Source organism: Salvelinus sp. IW2-2015, linkage group LG26, assembly GCF_002910315.2.
Source record: "Salvelinus sp. IW2-2015 linkage group LG26, ASM291031v2, whole genome shotgun sequence".
In the NCBI taxonomy this organism is placed as follows: Eukaryota; Metazoa; Chordata; class Actinopteri; order Salmoniformes; family Salmonidae; genus Salvelinus; species Salvelinus sp. IW2-2015.
In genome coordinates, this window is record NC_036866.1 from 2,145,951 (window position 1) to 2,165,698 (window position 19,748).

The 19,748-nt window shown below is 43.7% G+C and overlaps 1 protein-coding gene across 1 annotated transcript in view; it reads left to right on the forward strand.

The window, feature by feature from the left end:
- Positions 1 to 12,456, forward strand: part of LOC111952664 (calmodulin-regulated spectrin-associated protein 2-like) — a 58,080-nt gene extending 45,624 nt beyond the window's left edge. The window contains 9 exon segments of the mRNA XM_023971556.2: positions 2,601 to 2,632; positions 2,739 to 2,808; positions 3,004 to 5,125; positions 6,523 to 6,659; positions 7,032 to 7,255; positions 8,004 to 8,109; positions 10,123 to 10,238; positions 10,928 to 11,046; positions 11,385 to 12,456. Coding sequence (XP_023827324.2) covers positions 2,601 to 2,632; positions 2,739 to 2,808; positions 3,004 to 5,125; positions 6,523 to 6,659; positions 7,032 to 7,255; positions 8,004 to 8,109; positions 10,123 to 10,238; positions 10,928 to 11,046; positions 11,385 to 11,690 — 3,232 coding nt within the window. The 3' untranslated portion in view covers positions 11,691 to 12,456.
- Positions 12,457 to 19,748: the final 7,292 nt, after the last annotated feature.

Sequence of the window (19,748 nt, forward strand, 5' to 3'; positions counted from 1 at the left end):
CAGAGGGTAGTGTGTAGGGCCCAGAGGGTAGTGTGTAGGGCCCAGAGGGTAGTGTGTAGGGCCCAGAGGGTAGTGTGTAGGGCCCAGAGGGTAGTGTGTAGGGCCCAGTACAGCACTGGGGCCGACCTCTATACCCGGTGGTGTCAGAGGAATGACCTAAAAATTGTCAAAGACTCCAGCCACCCAAGTCATAGACTGTTTTCTCTGCTACCGCACGGCAAGCGGTACCGGAGCGCCAAGTCTAGGACCAAAAGGCTCCTGATCTGCTTCTACCGCCAAGCCGTAAGACTGCTGAACAGTTAATTAAATGGCTACCCGGACTATTTGCACTGACTCTCTTGCACAGGCTCGATGTACACTCACTAGACTCTAACCATACACTCACACATACTATACTGATACTCCAACACATACACACATACACACACACGCACACATACTACACTGACACTCCAACACACACACACACACACACACACACACACACACACACGCATATTTACGCCCCACAAACACGCATACATTCACATTCCTTCACACTCTTTACATACACTGCTGCTAGTCACTGTTTATTATCTATGCATAGTCACTTTACCTCTACCTACATGTACATATAACCTCAAATACCTCGACTAACTCATTGACCCGGTTCCGGTACTCCTTGTATATAACCTCGTTATTGTTATTGCAAATGTTTCTTACTTTTTAAAATGTTGCATTGTTGGTTAACCTGTTGTATTCGGCGTATGTGACGAATACAACTTTATTTGATGTAGAACCCTTTCCACAGAGGGTTCTACATGGAACCCAAAATAGTTCTACCTGGAACCAAAAAGGGTTCTACCTGGAACCAAAAAGGGTTCTCCTATGGGGACAGCCAAAGAGCCCTTTAGGAACCCTTGTTTCTAAGAGTGTACTGTAAGTCCCTTTGGATAAAAGTGTCTGCTAAATGGCAAATACAATATATTTAGTTCCTTCGGAAAGTATTCAGACCCCTTGACTTTTCCCACATTTTGTTACGTTACAGCCTTATTCTAAAAAAATTTTTTTTTTTTTTACTCAGTAATCTACAGACAATAATGACAAAGCAAAAACAGGTTTTTAGAACAGACACCTTATTTATGTAAGTATTCAGACCCTTTGCTATGAGACTCGAAATTGAGCTCAGGTGCATCCTGTTTCCATTGATCATCCTTGAGATGTTTCTACAACTTGATTGGAGTCCACTTGTGGTAAATTCAATTGATTGGACATGATTTGGAAAGGCGCACACCTGTCTATATAAGGTCCCACAGTTGACAGTGCATGTCAGAGCAAAAACAAAGCCACGAGGTCGAAGGAATTGTGTCGAGGCACAGATCTGGGGAAGGGTACCAAAAAATGTCTGCAGCATTGAACGTCCCCAAGAACACAATTTAAATAACTAATTCATCTATGGGCAGGGTTGCAGCCATGGGTGGGCCTTAGAGAACATAGGCCCACCCACTGAGGAGCCAGGCCCAGCCAATCAGAATGTGTTTTCCCCCACAAAAAGGTACAGACAGAAATACTCCTCAGTTTCATCAGCAGTCCAGGTGGCTGGGCTCAGATGATCCCGCAGGTGAATAACACGGATGTGAAGGTCCTGGGCTGGCGTGGTTATGCATGGTCTGCGATTGTGAAGCTGGTTGGACTTACTGCCAAATTCTCTAAAATGACATTGGAGTCGGCTTATGGTAGAGAAATTAACATTCAATTCTCTGGCAACAGCTTTGGTGGACATTCCTGCAGTCAGCATTCTAATTGCACACTCCCTAAAAACTTGAAACATCTGTAGCATTGTGTTGTGTGACAAAACTGCACATTTTAGTGGCCTTTTACTGTCCCCAGCACAAGGTGGACCTGTGTAATGATCATGCCGTTTAATCGGCTTCTTGATATGCCACACCTGTCAGGTGGATGGATTATCTTGGCAAAGGAGAGATGCTCACTAACAAAGATGTAAACAAATGTGTGCACAAAATTTGAGAGAAATACTTTTTTTTTGTGCATATGGAACATTTCTGGGATCTTTTATTTCACCTCATGAAACATGGGACAAACACTTTACATGTTGTGTTTGATAATTGAGAAGTCTGGTCTCTCTCGCCAGACCCAAGGTGTCCTGCATGCTCCACTGTGGGAAGAGACTAGTCATTATGAAGAAAACATTGTCTTTGAACAATAATGACCTAACGACTACAATAGAACAGCAGTAGCACACATTCTATTACTTAGGTGAGGTCAGTTCAGTACAATACAGCTCAGCTCAGTTCAGTACAGTTTAGTTCAACACAGTTTAGCTCAGTTCAGTACAGTTTAGCTCAGCTCAGTACAGTACAATACAGTACGCCCTAGCTCTTCTGACCTGGATTATTTCGACGTGGTTATCTGTTTTAAAAGCTACAGCAACTACAGGAGATATTGGATAGAGGTTATGCAAATTTATCTGGAATGGTATTCAGTGTTGGACATACATGATATATTGCTCAAGCTATGAGGCCAAAGCTTTTTTTTTTAACTTTCATTTAAGTTTTCATGATTGTCAATCTAATTTTCTAAATGTCTCTCTCTCTCTCTAGTCTGCCTCTCCGGCCTCAACCTAGGAACTCAGGTAACAAGATCACTTCAAACGTTTGGCTTTCAACATTAATAAACATTTGAATGGAGTCCCTTATATCTGATATGAGATGTTTATTTTGTTCATTCTCATCATCCAGGTGAAATMAAGAGATCCACCTCAATGTCCTTTGTGGATGGCTGCGTGGGAACCTGGCCCAAGGAGAAAAGGTGAGTGTCATGGACTATGTGAATAAATTGACATTATTGTTTGGTATATGAGTAGGATGTTTCTGATGTGAAATCGTACCCCTGTTATGCTTAAATTACACTGGTTAGTTGCGTCTTAGTTTTTGGCCTGTAGGATTATTAAAAGCACTACACACACAACAGTGGATGGATGGATGGACTGTTTGTTTTTACCAGGTCCGGGCCTTACGGGGTATCCTACGACATTCCCTTCGACAAAGAGGACACCCAGACGTCTACTCCCCCCGGCCATGGCATGACTCGCTCTACCAGCACAGAGGGCTTCAAGGTCCACCAAATGCCCCGGGGCATGAAGAGGAACKTGTCCTTCCAGCCCATCAATGGGCAGGGCGTGGGCATTGAGGAGGAGGGCTGCCCGGACAGCCTAGCAGGCCCCGATCTGCCAAGACAGCCTGGCAGACCTCAACCCAATGGCTCATCAGCCCTGGATGGGCATGGAAAAGGCGCAGCCATCCCCAGCATGGAGGAGGCCCTCCAGATCATCCACAACACCGGGAGGAAGCCCCCACAATGCCCCCTGACGGAGGGTATCAGCCATGTCTTTTTCCTGCACATTCAAAACCGGGGCAGAGGTGTAGTCGGCCTGGACCCTAAGGCCCAACAGGAGAACATGGACCTGGACTCACTGAACACCACAGAGGTGGACACAGACATCCACTTGAGGACGGAGGACATCGCCGAGATGCTGGACGAGGACTCTTCGCTGGGGGAAGCTACAAGCATGGAGCTAGACATGGACACACACAGTCCCTGCCCCAGCAGCTCAAGCTATGGCAAATCTCCCTCCACTAGCTCCGGCATCAAGATGACCAGCTTCGCAGAGCAGAAGTTCCGGAAGCTCGGCAACCCCGAATCAGGGAGAAGAAGAAGCAGCAGCAGCGGGGGCGGCAGCTCCCTCAAGACCACCCCCGAGGGCTCGGAACTGGGCCTCCCCCTGTCCGTCTCCTGGGCACCCACTCCAGAGCACAGCCCCGTTCATCAACAGAGCATGCCCCTTACCCAAGCCCCTCCCACTGGGCCAGCGCAGGCCCCTCCGCCTAGTGACCTGGCTCAGGCCATGGCAACAGAGATGGTTCAGCTGCGCATGCGCCTGGAGGAGAAGCGAAAAGCCATTGAGACGCAGAAGAAGAAGGTGGAGGCAGCGTTTACGCTTCACCGCCAGAGGATGGACCACTCCGCTTTCCTGGACGTGGTCAAGAGGAAGGCCGACGGTGCCTCAGTAGGAGGAGGAGAGGAGGAAAGGGGTAAGATGACTGCAGAGAAGGAGAGGAAAACTGAGAGGAGCAAAACGGACACGCCTGACGGGGCCGAGCAGGGGCAGGCGCCCTTCGGGATCTGCTGGCTGAAATCCCCAGGAAGAAGCACGGGAGAAGAGGGAGGTCAAGGTCCCAGCGAGGTGGATCTAGCGAACTACACACGCTCCATGGAGAAGCTCAACCACTCACTGGGCTTCCTGCAGATGGAGATGCAGCGCCTGGCCCAGCAGCAGGAGGTCATCATGGCCATGAGGGAACAACGGCAACAACAGGCCTGGGTCATTCCCCCTCCCGAGACCCAGCCCTCACCCCAGAAATATGCTCGCGCCTCTGTCCGCTCCTCCGACTCGCCCTCCCCGGCAGACTCGCCCCGCTCCGCCCACCACTCGCCCACCAGCATCAAGAGGAAGTCGGCCTCCTTCCACTCACGGAACCCCCGCACGCCGCGCCCCAGCGAGCTTAAGCTGGCCCCCTATAACCGCTGCCTGACGGCGCCCCAGTCTGTGGACAGCCTCCCCCGCCTGCGCCGTTTCTCCCCATGTCAGGCCATGGCCTTCACCTACATGGGGGACAAACCCACCGGTGAAACCCCTGAGACCGGAGACAGGGACACTGAGCATGTGCTATCCCCAGAGAGAGAGGCTGTTAGTGCATCGTCACCCTCCTCCCCAGCCAAAAACAACCARAGAACACAACCAGGGACACTAGAGATTTCCAAGAAGGATGATGCGGAGGAGAAGGAAATGGAGGAGAAGAAGCACAAGTACAAAATAGAGGAGATTAAACCCATAATAGTGTCGACCGTATCTGAAGTGCTGGCCCAGCCAGTGAAAGAGTCCTTTACGGTCACCCCCACAGAGACCCCCTTTATCTCAGACATGTTTGGCCAGGCCAGAAGCAATCTGATTGAGGTGCCTCTGTACGTGTTCAAGCCCCTGGAGGGAYAGGGGATGGAGGAGAGTGAAGACATGCAGGGGACCTATGGCGATGACGAGAAAATGTCCTGTGGCTTTTTCTTTAAGGTAGGAAGTTATAAGATACCACTATGGAAGTTTAGTTGCTAATAGTTGTGAGATACAGGAGGTTGGTGGCACCTTAATTGGGGAGGATGAGCTCGTGGTAATGGCTGGAGCGGAATAAATGGAATGGTATCAAATACATGGTTTCCATGTATGCTCTTTTCCACCCATTACTGGTCATTTCAATATTTCTGTCCATTTAAAGAACCCCTTTTGGCTCAAGAGTGTCCCCAGAGGCAAATGTTCTGTATAGCCTTTTTAATACAGTTGCTATTTCAACTGTATTCACTCACTGTACAGTTGGAATGGCTTTAATGTTGGGGAATATTTCCCATCTGAATAATCTCCAAAACAATAGCCCTTACATCAGTGTGTAAATGACAGATTTTGGACATTTGGCTGCCAAAAATGACTATTTTCCTAAGTAATTGATAAAAACCTGTGTCCCAGTTCTATGACAAAGCAATTTGCTTTGGTTCTGTTGGCAGCCATCTTTGTTTTTTGGAAAGGAAACACTTTTGGAAAGGAAACACATGAGGAATGGCTCTTTAAATAGGTCGGGCTGAGGACAACATGGTTCTTCCTATTGTGAGGACGGTAAACTAGCCAGTCGTCTGTGGCTTCATCTAGGTCAGGGAACTGGAGCTTGTGAATTATTAAAATGCAGCTGCTGAGAAGTGGGTTGGCAGAGATGTTGAGCTAGTTGTAGMATAGTTGTGATGAGGTCACATTGAAATCAAATTATCTGTTTTTTTGCACATGGTATTGGATCTTGAGTGTGCTATAGTAAGAAATATTGGTCAGTACAGGGATGCTATTAGAGAGAGCACCGTTCAAAGTTTAGTTGTAAAATTGCTTTAATACACTCAACAAGAGAACATTGCTCAGACTCTTAGACTAAAAACCATGCTCAATCAAATTGTATTTGTCATATGCGCCCGAATACAGTGAAATGCTTACTTACAAGCCCTTAACCAACAATACAGTGTTAAGAAAATACCCCCCCCCCCCCCCCAAAAAAAGAAAAAGATAAGAATAACAAATAATTAAAGAGCGGCAGATCAATTAAAAGTCTCCATTGACAGTGCTAGCATGTTCAGGGGAGTCTCCACTTAAAGGGATTTTCAGTCCAGAGGAATAGGTACTGTATAATCTTGGTCTGTGAAACTGCTCCTTTTAAATGTACCAGGGGGAAAAAAACAACACCTCACATTAGCCAGGGAATTCCTGGACCACGTTCAGTAGCCAAACTGTGTCCTACGTAGCAGATAGAAATTCCATGAATAGAGACAATGTGATTCCTTATTCTACATGTCATGTTTGTTCTTACATACAAGTTTTCTGAATGTGACCCTGTAGTGGGTTCCTGGCTGTAACTGACTGTGTGTCTCTGTCCCCAGGGTGATGGGAACGGGGAAGACAACATGGCTCAGAAGAGGGCTGCTCTCCTGGAGAAGAGGCTGAAGAGGGACAAGGAAACGCAGCAGAAGAAGCTGCAGCAGGAGGCGGAGCTAGAGCGGAAGAAGGAGGAGTCACGGTACATACTATGTATTCCCTTCCACCACACACACGTGCTCTCATACATATATGCAAACACACATCCAGACACTCCCACTTGATTGTAGAGTAAACTTAAACAAAACAAAAAAGTTGTTTTAAAAGCCTGTCACACATTGTATCATGCCTTTTAAATGTTAATTATTCAAATTGTATTTGTCAAAGTACATCAAATGGTGATGTAATGGATTGAAGTACATTTACTACTAATGGTTTGGTTTCATACTAGGAACAATTACATCCCATAGTTTATGTATGATTACGTCCCGGTCATAGTTTTAGCTGTTCTTCATCTAGTATAATCTACTGTCTTCTATTGACGCTCATAAATGACCATTCCTCTTCCTCTCAGAGTGAAAGCGGAGGAAGAGCACGTGAGGAAGGAAGATGAGAAAACTCGCCGGGAGTTCATCAAGCAGGAGTACCTGAGGAGGAAGCAGCTCAAGCTCACGGAGGACATGGACACGGTGATAAAGCAGCAGCAGCGGCCGTCCGGTGCCAAGCATAGGAGAGCCCGGCCCAGGTCCACCCACCGGGACAGCATGGACTCCTCCAGAACCCCGGCCAGGGCAGCAGGTAACCGTGGAGACGACCTCTCTCAAGAGTCAGGAGTCAATGGTGGTGTGGTGATTGTGCCTGAGCATGCCACCACAGCTAGCTTTGTGCCAACTGTGATAAAACACTGTTTCTCTGCAGCTCAGTGCCTCCTGTGATAAAACACTGTTTCTCTGCAGCTCAGTGCCTCCTGTGGTAAAACACTGTTTCTCTGCAGCTCAGTGCCTCCTGTGATAAAACACTGTTTCTCTGCAGCTCAGCATGGCTTCTTATGGCAGACTAGAGACTGTTCTAGTTGTAGTAGAGATCTGCATACCAACTACTAGTACTACTAGTACTACTAACCTTTTGCATTGCTTCCTTGTGAAAGCATCTTATTTTAAATGCAGTAGTTAACCCTGACGGATTTCTTAACTGCTTTGCCAAACCAATTTGACTCATTTGATCTTGTAATGTGTTGCATGAATCGATCTCTGGTAGTCTGGCAAAGACACTTCATTTTGCTATGTGGGCTCTGGGTGGGTTCCTAGGTAACCAATGTCRGTTTTTTAACTATGAAAGTGAACTCAAAATCAAATTCTTGTCAAATTGAATGAGCCATACAGGAGGTGTGTTTGTGCACATCAGATGATGCTGCAGATAGCCGTGACAAGGTGGGCACAAAGTGTGACGGACGGCATCGTGTTGTGATCGTTGGTGTAACTGTGTGGTCCAGTCTTTGGCCAAACTTGTGTTTCACATCTAGGTTCACGACCTCGTGTTTTTTCAGTGCCCAGCTTGTCTCTGGCCTCTCTCAACCTGGGAGACAGCTTGTCTCTGGRCTCTTTCAACCTGCGGGACAGCGACACTGTGCAATCTGAGAAGAGAACCCCAAGGTAAGACTCCTTTCTGTTTACAGTATAGGACAATTATGCATATGTAGAGCTACTTGAATTTCATCTTAACATTTCTTCTACTCTAAGTGGTGAATCCTAACTTCCACTTTGAATTTGAATTTTCACGTAGCCATGCATTTATGTCAATGGGAGACAAAGTGCAAATTTGACTTAAATGGAAATTAGGATTCATCCTAAAATTACACTATTGACACTGTTTCATTGAACTTGAGTATCACTTCTGACCTGCTTTGTTAACCCCCTTCTCCAGCCAACAGCTTTTAACCTAGCTAACACGTTCTATATTCTCTGCACTCTTCTTTTCCTACCTACCCCCTCTTTCATACATACCCTCTCTTTTTTACCTACCCTCTTTCATACATACCTTCTTTCATACATACCCCTCTTCTACCTACCCCTCTTTTACCCTAACCCCTCTTCTTACCTACCCTCTCTTTCTACCTACCCTCTCTTTTTACTAGTATTTTCTTAACTACCCCCCTTCTTACCTACCCCTCTTTTTACCTACCCTCTTTTTACCTACCCTCTCTTTTCTTACCTACCCCTCTTTCTTACCTACCCCTCTTTTACCTACCTCTCTTTTTACCTACCCTCTCTTTCTTACCTACCCCCTCTTTTTACCTACCCTCTCTTCTTACCTACCCTCTTTTTACCGACCCTCTCTTTCCTACCAACCTCCTCTTTCTACCTACCCCCTCTTTCTTACCTACCCCCTCTTTTCTTACCTACCCTCTCTTTTTTACCAACCCTCTCTTTATTACCTACCCCTCTTCCACTTTTTTACCTACCCTCTCTTTTTACCTACCCTCCTTTTTTACCTACCCTCTCTTTTTTACCTACCCATTCTCTCTCTTTTACCTACCCTCTCTTTTTTACCTACCCCTCTCTTTCCTACCGACCCTCTCTTTCTTACCTACCCCCTCTTTTCTTACCTACCCCCTCTTTTCTTACCTACCCTCTCTTTTTTTACCTACCCTCTTTTTTTACCCACCCTCTGTTTCTTACATACTCTCTCTTTGATCTCCTAATGTTCTGGAACTGTCAGAAGTGCCAGCTTACACTCTGGCAGTCTGTGCTTCTTACTGAGCTCTCCTACACTGAGAAGGAGAAGGTTAGTTCCTGTGTAGTAGTTTAACCCTGAAGCCACCTCACTCTCCCAGCTTCTGTACATGTGTAGCTCAGTTGGTAGAGCATGGCGCTTGCAATGCCAGGGTTGTGGGTTCGATTCCCACGGGGGACCAGTATGACTCACTACTGTAAGTGGCTCTGGATAAGAGTGTCTGCTAAATMACTAAAATGAGAGTTCTTATGGCAAGTCTTAACCCTGGACTTGGTATTGGCCCAGTGTCTTATGTTCATTAGGGCACGCAAAGGAACACGTTTGCAACGTTTTCATCCGTTTGGTGCCTAATGAACATGAACCATGTGATGCCTCATGGTCCCACCAAAACCCTTCACTGTGACCTTGTCAGATCTCACCATCAACCCCTGCTTTAATGCTTTTTACCCTCTCTACACAAAACAGGAAATATTCCTGCCTATATTCCACTTGCTGCATTCACTGACAGACTGTCACCTCTTCCCRGTGCTAAGTCTATCTCAATAAGATGTGCTGGTTGAGATATAGGTGTTTTGTAGTAACTCTCCCCATAGAGGACTTGATTTCATCACATTGCTTCACAGTTGTTTGAAGTCRAAGAAAACGGAGCCGACGTACATTTTGTGCGGCTGAATTTTTGGAACGCGACTCAAACGGACCTCCGACGGCTCCGTTTACGTCGACTGTGTAGAGCTCTTTAGAAAGCTTGTACTTGATATACAAAGCACATCCCTGTCAGTGATTATCACATTTTTAAGGTAGACACTGTTTGTACTTTGCACACAAATAGCCTGTACTGAAGTCCTTGAAGAGGCTATACTCTACCTACATATGAGGTAAAAACGCTTTACCCGTGGAGAGAGGTGACCTAAGTGTGTGTGTGTGTGTGTCAGGCCTGATTCTGCAGATGGTTTTCTGTCCCCTTGTCGATCTGGAAGCCGGAATGAGGAGGACGATTGGGAGAATGGCTCCACTGCCTCATCTGTGAAATCAAACACTGAGTACACCGGTGGGTGGTCACCTCATCACCGCTAAGACACATTCATTAGCTGTATTATAATTGATCTTGATTGGCTTTGTGAAGTTCTGAATACTGCGGGACACTTCATGCTGTTTAGACATCTGATTTTGTGTCCGATTCATCATTCCAAATTGCTATCATATTTTCATATTTAAAATTAGAGTACCACTAACAGCTTGAGTTATGTTTTGGTCACTCTGCACTAGGGTAGCAACATTCTGGTAACTTTTCCAGAAATCTAGGTTGGKGGATTCCCAGATTTTCTGCTTATTCTCTCCCGATTCCAGGAATCTTCCAACCGGAATTTCTAAGAAACCAGGGAATTTTGGGAAAGTTACTGGAATTTTTGCAACCCCACTCTCTGCACATTTGGTTGAGTAACATGTTGAATCTAATGTGCATATATGCCATGATTGTTCTGCATTAATGATTGTTTTTGACTTATTAAGACAAGTAAAACAGAGTGAAATGAACTCAGCAAAATTTCAGTCTGAAATTATCAAGATGAGGATGATGATGATAGCGTAGAAGGCCCTTGGTCTCGAGATTCCATGACGAGGGATGTTAAGATGACGCCTATAAATTATTTACTGACAAACTGCTGGCACAACCTCCGAGGCCCTTGGTAGAGTGGTTGCTATGACGATTGATCATCTTTTTCCCCTTGGTGTGCACAGGGCCCAAACTGTACAAGGAGCCGAGTGCCAAATCGAACAAGCATATCATCCAGAACGCGCTAGCCCACTGCTGCCTGGCGGGCAAGGTCAACGAAGGTCAGAAGAACAAGATTGTGGAGGTAAATCTGGTCATTCTATTTCTACAGTGTTGGTCATCTTAATGTACAGCTCATCAATACAATAAAGGAACTTCTCASATGAATGCTTTTCATTTGATCATGGTGATATTTACATGACTTTAAGTTGCGTTGGATAAAAGTCTGCTAAATGGCAAATTATAWTAGATTATTTACTAAGAATATGCAGATTAGTGTTCATATTTTTGACAACTGACATTTTTACCTCAGAAGTCACTGCATTTTTTTTTTAAAGCAGCAAGAGCTGGTCACAATGAAGTCATCATGACACGTCTGTTGTCTTGTATGATGATGATCATTTKTTTCCTTCGCTTTTGCAGGAAATGGAGAAATCAGAAGCCAACAACTTCCTGGTGTTGTTCAGGGACGGGGGTTGCCAGTTCCGCTCCCTGTACYTATACAGCCCCGAAACGGACGAGGCCACCAAGTTGATCGGCATCGGGCCCAAGAGTATTATGAGCAAGATGATCGAGGGCCTCTTCAAGTACAACTCGGACAGGAAGCAGTTCAGCCAGATTCCCGCCAAGACCATGTCGGCGAGTGTGGATGCCATCACGATCCACGGCCACCTATGGCAAACCAGGAAACCAGCCACCCCTAAGAAAGTGTTACCTGCCAAGCCCTAATGGAACTTACCGTACACTCCCAGCCTCCCCCGCCATTTCCCTTCAAATGGAACAGTCCACATTCAATTTGCACTTCACTGTACATATCCATGAGGATTCAGCACCTGCAATGCCAGTTAGATGAACACATACTTCTTGTACTTTTTTCCCCCCTCTCTCTCGCTCTTTTTTCATTCCTGTCCATTTTCCTTTTGAAATTCCAAACTGGACACGGGGACTCAGTTAAAGATATGCACAACTGGAATGTAAAACACTATTTAATATGTGTAAATGAATGTCACTGATCTGTTTTAGTGTAAGAGGTTGTCTGATTTCAAGTCATTTTATTACAGCACGCGTGTGTATGTGGGGGGGGGGAGTTGCCCAAAGAGAGTCAAAAAGGAGAAGGTATGAATACCATARAATGTTTTATTTGGGACACTGAAGCACAAAATGTTACTCACCTGTTCAAATGTGTGGCCTTACGCTTGTTTTTTTGTTTTGTTTTGTATGTCAGTGCAATAAGCTGACAGTAAAACTATACCTTAGAGACTTTTCTATGCTAAAGGTGAGAACGCTTTTTTTCCTTCATGTTTTCGGGTTCAAATGCAACATACGTCTTCATAAGCTATACACAAGATTGAGGGCCAAAAAAAAGAAGAGTAAAATACCTTGCAGCAAGCATACAGCTAGTGTTATCCACACGTACAGCTAGTGTTATCCACACGTACAGCTAGTGTTATCCACACGTACAGCTAGTGTTATCCACACATACAGCTAGTGTTATCCACACATACAGCTAGTGTTATCCACACGTACAGCTAGTGTTATCCACACAATAAGTCCGATATATAATATTCCTCAACTACGCCAAGTGTATTTATATTTATATATATATTTTTTAGCTTATTCCTCCTCTTAAAGTGTTAAACCAGACTGAACTTCCTTGATGCTGTGGGTTCAGAACAGGTTTGTGAAACCAAAATAAAACTCAAAATCTGATGCTTATCTCCTTTCAATTGTCACCAAATGGAACCAGATTTGGTGACATATCAGATACGTCTGTCTGTAATGATTTGGACCATTTGAAAATGTTAATACGTTTAAAGATTTAGTTATTACAATTGTGGCCATAAATCCATTATATAGAACATGGTTTTAAAAGGATTGCGATTTAGATTTTGTACTTGAAAATGGAATGGCTGATAAACAGTAGTTATGTTAATTTCTGTTTCAGTTGATAGTAGACCTCAAAACGGTTTTCATAAATCTCTCCTTTTATAAATTCTCAAATGTCAAATTGACTGATCACCCAGGCTACCGTGACATTACTGAACCAGTAGTACTGCTCTGACACCAGGCTGACGTGGACATTAGGATACTGCTTGACACACGCTACAGTGACATTAGGAATACTGCTTGACACCAGGCTACAGGTTGACATTAGATACTGCTTTCACACAGGCTACAGATGACATTAGGAATACTGCTTGACACCAGCGCCAGTGACATTAGGATACTGCTTGACACACAGGTACGAGTGACATTAGGATACTGCTTACACCAGACTACACGATGGACATTAGGATACTGCTTGGACCACCAGGCTACGATGACATTAGGATACTGCTTGACACCAGGCTACGATGACATTAGGATACTGCTTGACACCAGGCTAGTTACATTAGGATACTGCTTCACACCAAGCTACGATGACATTAGGATACTGCTTCACACCAGGCTACGATGACATTAGGATACTGCTTGACACCAGGCTACGGTGACATTAGGATACGGCTTGACACCAGGCTAGTTACATTAGGATACTGCTTGACACCAGGCTACAGTGACATTAGGATACTGCTTGACACACAGCTACAGTGAAAAATTAGGAAGACTGTCTTGACACCTAGGCTAGTTACATTCGGATATCTGATTTGACATCCAGGTTATTCACATTCGGATACTGCTGGTAAGATGATAAAGTACTTTTGATAAAGTACTTTTTTAGAGACCCGTGAAGGCAGAATGTGACCGACTTTGTTAGTACATACGGGTAGAGTCTTCAACACTTTCCTTTTGTCTTAAAACTACTCAAAAGGAGCCTCCTCGAGCAACAACTTATGAAGGTTGGGGATGAAGATATCTGACGACAAATACTATACACACACATTTGGTGTTTGTTTTTTTCGCAGGGATATATTTAAGGAATTACCAAAAGACAAGTTGTATATGTCTCTGGAAATGTAAAGATTATTATCACGTTATTATGAAGTTCCAGGAATTTTGTAGAAAGGGATATTACAGTGGGACCACTGTCACAGTTGTTGTATTTGGCTGTTTAAGGTCAAGATTAATGGCTATTTGTTTAAATCGGTATAAGTGGACGTTGTACAGGGCTGCCGTAAGTTCCATCCTCCTGACAAAGAACTGCTTCCATTTTGTTTATCAGACGCTGTGCTGTCATTCAACCTACTGCCGAACATTGTAGGTTGTGGTTTGTTTCTCTTTTGCATTGAATAAAATGAAGCATGTCCTCAAGTGTTCGTTCCTCAATTGTCATGTAAAATAGTCTCCCTGGATAATCAGGGTTGAACATTTCCCAGGTTTTCTGGAAATCCCTTTTGGAAGGTTCCAGAGTTTAGAATGGAATATGCAGGAAATTCAGTATCCTCCAACCTGGGTCTCTGGAAAACCCAGGAATTTGGGTAAAGTTACCACGATGTTGCAACCCTAATAACCAGTCATAAGAAACTAAGGTCACTGATTGTCTCCTGCCTTGCTGCCTCAGTATTGTTCAAGGAAATTCTCTTGAGGATTGCTTTAATTATTATTATGCTTTGTGTAATGGAAATAGTGTCAGAAACGATTATATTTAGCTTTCTAGGTGATATCCCCCAAAGCATACTGCAATAACTCCAAAATCAACCCTTATTTTACCCAATGGGACTTAAAATATATATATATGTACAATGGCTTTAGGTTATACATGTATTATCAGAAAATCTGATATTTTTCAGATTGAGGCTTTATGATTAAGTCTTAGCATTGAAGGCAGGGTATACGTTCTTTCTTATGCAATTGTGCATTTTGTCAATCTTAAGAAATATTCGTTCTACAAACGGCACACCTTCCAATTGCCAAGGGATGTTATGCCCTTCCCTGCCATTGTCTTCCTCTATTCCACTGCATCTAATGGCTGGAACATGCTACATAATGTCTGGGAAAGCAATTGCCAGGGATGTAAACAGTTGCAATGCCGTTATTAAGGGACTAAGTGACAATATATATGAATTGCGTGAGCTGACTGTGTTCGAGCTGAAAGTTGTTGAGCGGACCGCGGGATGCGCAGTCGTAGGTGTGAACAGGCAGCATATCTCCCGTTTGATTGGTGGCTTGCTGCTGTGCACTTGGCAACCGGAGGTTGTGTATAGGCTACTAGAAATACGGTGGGAAAGCGAGAAAAAAGCAAAGATTTGTATAAAATATCCTTGCTAAAATACATTGTAAACGTTCTCATCTGCTGACGAACCTGCGGATTACATTCGCAATTTGTGTGACGTTATTTGTAGGAATAAACAGGTGAGAAGGTTCAATTTGTTTTTGGGTGGCGGCTGTTGGTTGATAGTGTGTTTTATTCCTGCAGTTCAATCAATGCATGCTTTGCTAGCCGGCTCTATAAACCTGACACATTCGATTATCTAGCAAGGTTATTTAGTAGGCCATCTGTCACTGCGTTGTTCCTGGTGCTAGCCTATTCGGCTATAATAATCATTGTACGTGCGCAGTGTTAATGTCTATGCCAGCGAAAAGTCAGGTAGCTCATTTAACTACTCAACCAGCCGTCATGTGTAGCCTACAGTAGATGTTTGCAATGCAGATTAATCAACAGACCGCTTTTGGCCGGTGACGCTGATTTCAGATAGTATAGTGTAAACATGGGAGGTAGAGAGAGGATGATGTACCCGTGTTTACAACTTGTACTCCGATGGCAGGCCTTAACTAGGTGTTGCAGAATGTAGTTCTCCTTACCACGGCATTGAATGTAGACCTGGTACTAGGCCATGTCTTCATGTCTTTTACAGTTTTTGGTTCATAATTTTGCTTGCCCTTGACAACATCTTAATCTTTCACCCTGACAATCCTGAGTTTATTGACACACACCTATACTTGTTTTTCATCAATCACATTCTATTAGTAATACTAGTGCCACTTTTCCCAAAGTGCAATTTAGAACACATCACAAAGGAAAATACAACGGTAAAATTACGAAGTCAAGGCTTACTAACGGTGGCAAGAAGATCCCCCAAGATGTCTGTAGGCCTATTAGGAATAAACCTTAAAAGGGTTAGAATACTATTGTGCATGGTTACTAGGTCTAGCAAAAGCTCTTGCCCAATGACCTCTGAAAACCCGCCCACAAGGACTTAAAACTTGCCCCCKAAAAAATATTTCGAAACTGGGTGGTTCGAGCATTTATTTTTTACTGCTTAAATTACGTTGGTAACCAGTTTATAATAGCAATAAGACACCCCTGGGGTTTGTGGTATATGGCCACGGCTAAGGGCTGTGTCCAGGCACTCCGCGTTGCATCGTGTTTTTAGAACAGCCCTTAGCCATGGTATATTGGCCATATACCACACCCCCTTGTGCCTTATTGCTTAAATAATTCCAGTTTGCGCATGTGCATAACTATAGATCAATCCGACAGCAGAGTTTGAGTGATACCTCATTTGCACATGCTGTATATAGATCTTCCTACTGTATTATTGATTGTATGTTTGTTTTACTCTATGTGTAACTCTGTGTTGTTGTATGTGTCGAACTGCTTTGCTTTATCTTGGCCAGGTCGCAGTTGTAAATGAGAACTTGTTCTCAACTAGCCNTCTATGTGTAACTCTGTGTTGTTGTATGTGTCGAACTGCTTTGCTTTATCTTGGCCAGGTCGCAGTTGTAAATGAGAACTTGTTCTCAACTAGCCTACCTGGTTAAATAAAGGTGTTCTCAACTAGCCTACCTGGTTAAATAAAGGTGTTCTCAACTAGCCTACCTGGTTAAATAAAGGTGAAATAAATAAATATTTTTAAAAAGTTGAACAGAGGATCTCAATCTCTGTGCAAGAAACACTTGGATGGACAAGAAACAAATGTTAGTCTTTTTTTCTGGCAATTGTGCCGTTATTGTGGGCCAGATGTTAAGACTACAAACATCTATAAATTGATTATTTGCGCGATTGACTTGTTATTTAAATACGCATAGACTACTGACTAAAATCTGGGTTTATAATTGCAATTCAACTTTGCCATGGTTTGCTGAGCCAGATGTAGGTAGCCTATAGTCCCTGATATGACATCTAATTTCAGGGAAAAGTCCACAATAAAACTGACATTTAAATATGGAGAATGATAGATCTGTGACCATGATCATAATTGATAACTTCCAATTTAATTAATTAAACACGGCCATGAATAATTACATAATAACGCAAGGGCTACAACAAACTCAAACGGTTACAGGCTATTTATTCAATCCGTTTGCCAGCTCCAGGTAGGATACACATGTGGCACAAATTGATTTGCCACGACCCCAGTAATATCGTAACTTCAATATATATTTATTGTATCAAATGGTAGGCTACAATAACTTACAGTGGCATATAAATGAATAGCCTACTTGATTGGCCAACCGATGCAAATGTAGCTTGTCTTTAGCCACATTTAATGTCATTTTCATTGTGGACCCCCCCCATAATACAAGAACGCGAGGGAGTTCCATAACTTCAATTCATTCCAATGGTGCAGTGCTCCAGACCCCTGAACTGAGCAAGAGTAAAACCCTTCGCTTGATACCGTTATCCGTTAGAAAAGTCGACATTAGAATGCAGTTTACTTTAAACCACCTTTTTGAGCTAATTTATCTAAAGAGCTCTAGTGCGCCTAAAGTCGTTTTTTCCAATGCTTGGTCGCCGTTATATCAGCTCTTATCAGCTCTATTGCGTTACTATGTTTTATGGGAAAATGGCGACCATAATGACCAATCTATACTGAACAAAAATATAAGCGCAACAATTTCAAAGATTTTACTGAGTTACAGTTCATATGAGGTAATCAGTCAATTGAAATAAATTCATTAGGCCCTAATCTGTGGATTTCATATGACTGGGAATACAGATATGCATCTGTTGATCACAGATACCTTAAAAAAAATCTCGTCACGGTATCGCAAAAATGCAATTGTGTCTGTGGTTTATGCCTGCCCCATATGATAACCCCACCACAGCCATGGGGTAAAGCAAACCATGCCATACATGTGGTCTGCGGTTGTGAGGCCGGTTGGATGTACTGCCAAATTCTTTAAAACTACGTTGAATACGGTTTATGGTAGAGAAATTAACATTCAATTCTCTGGTAACAGCTCTGGTCGACATGCCTGCTGTCAGCATGCCAATTTCACGCTCCCTCAAAACTTGAGACATCTGTGGCATTGTGTGTGACAAAACGGCACATTTTAGAGTCGCCTTTTATTGTCCCCAGCACAAGGTGCACCTGTGTAATGATCCTGCTGTTTAATCAGCTTCTTGATATGCCACACCTGTCAGGTGGATGGATTATCTTGGCAATACAAAGGAGAAATGCTCACTAACTGTGATGTAGACAAATTTGTGGCCAAAATTTGAGAGAAATAAGCTTTTGTGAGTATGGAACATTTCTGGGATCTTTTATTTCACCTCATGAAACATGGGACCAACACTTTACATGTTGCGTTTTATATTTTTGTTCAGTGTAAATAGCCTACCTACAACTGATAAAAATGTGTCACTATATGCGCGGGTCTTGCTCTGTCTCCCTGACTCAGCTGCAGCGCTCTCTCAACCAGTGCTCTCAACTCACACACACCCCTCCAGCCCTCCTCTTCTCCACCATTCACTCACTCACTCAGTAACAGCCTGCTCACTCAGTAACAGCCTGCTCACTCAGTAACAGCCTGCTCACTCAGAAACAGCCTGCTCACTCAGTAACAGCCTGCTCACTGCCTGATAGTCAGCAGCAGCAGGTCACCGTTAAATATATACATTTTTAAGAGAAATGCCATGGTGGCCGCGGTGCAGTTTAGAATTAGCCCAAAAACCCAACACCCGCGACCAATACATTTTCACCTGCGACATTGTTTTCAAGGTAGCCCTTGGCAACACTGGCTGCCAGAATTATTTTTGTCAGAGCAGATGGTGTGAGGGAGGGGGCAGGTACAGCATTGTAATCATTTGTACACTGTAAATGAACTGTAAATTGACCTTAACTAAGCCTGAAATATAAATTGTATTTAAATAAAATAAAAAATAATACATTGAGACACGATCACGTGTATTTATTTTATTCGTGGGAATACATTGGAACAGCTGCCCTAAATTAAAACAATTATTCTTCCTGACAGGTACATAGTATCTCTCTTTACCTGTCCTGACAGATTGTCTTTACCCTTACCTGTCCTGACAGATTGTCTCTCTCATTACCTGTCCTGACAGATTGTCTTTACCATTACCTGTCCTTCCTGACAGACTGTCTCTCTCATTACCTGTCCTGACAGATTGTCTCCTCTCATTACCTGTATTCCTGTCCTGACAGATTGTCTTTACCATTACCTGTCCTGACAGATTGTCTCTCTCATTCCCTGTCCTGACAGATTGTCTTTACCCTTACCTGTCCTGACAGATTGTCTCTCTCATTACCTGTCCTGACAGATTGTCTCTCTCATTACCTGTATTACTGTCCTGACAGATTGTCTCTCTCAATACCTGTCCTGACAGATTGTCTTTACCATTACCTGTCTGACAGTTGTCTTCTATTACCTGTCCTGACAGATTGTCTTTCTCATTACCTGTCCTGACAGATTGTCTCTCTCATTACCTGTCCTGACAGATTGTCTCTCTCATTACCTGTCCTGACAGATTGTCTTTACCATTACCTGTCCTGACAGATTGTTTTTACCATTACCTGTCCTGACAGATTGTCTTTACCATTACCTGTCCTAACAGATTGTCTTTCACCTTACCTGTCCTGACAGATTGTCTCTCTCCCTTAC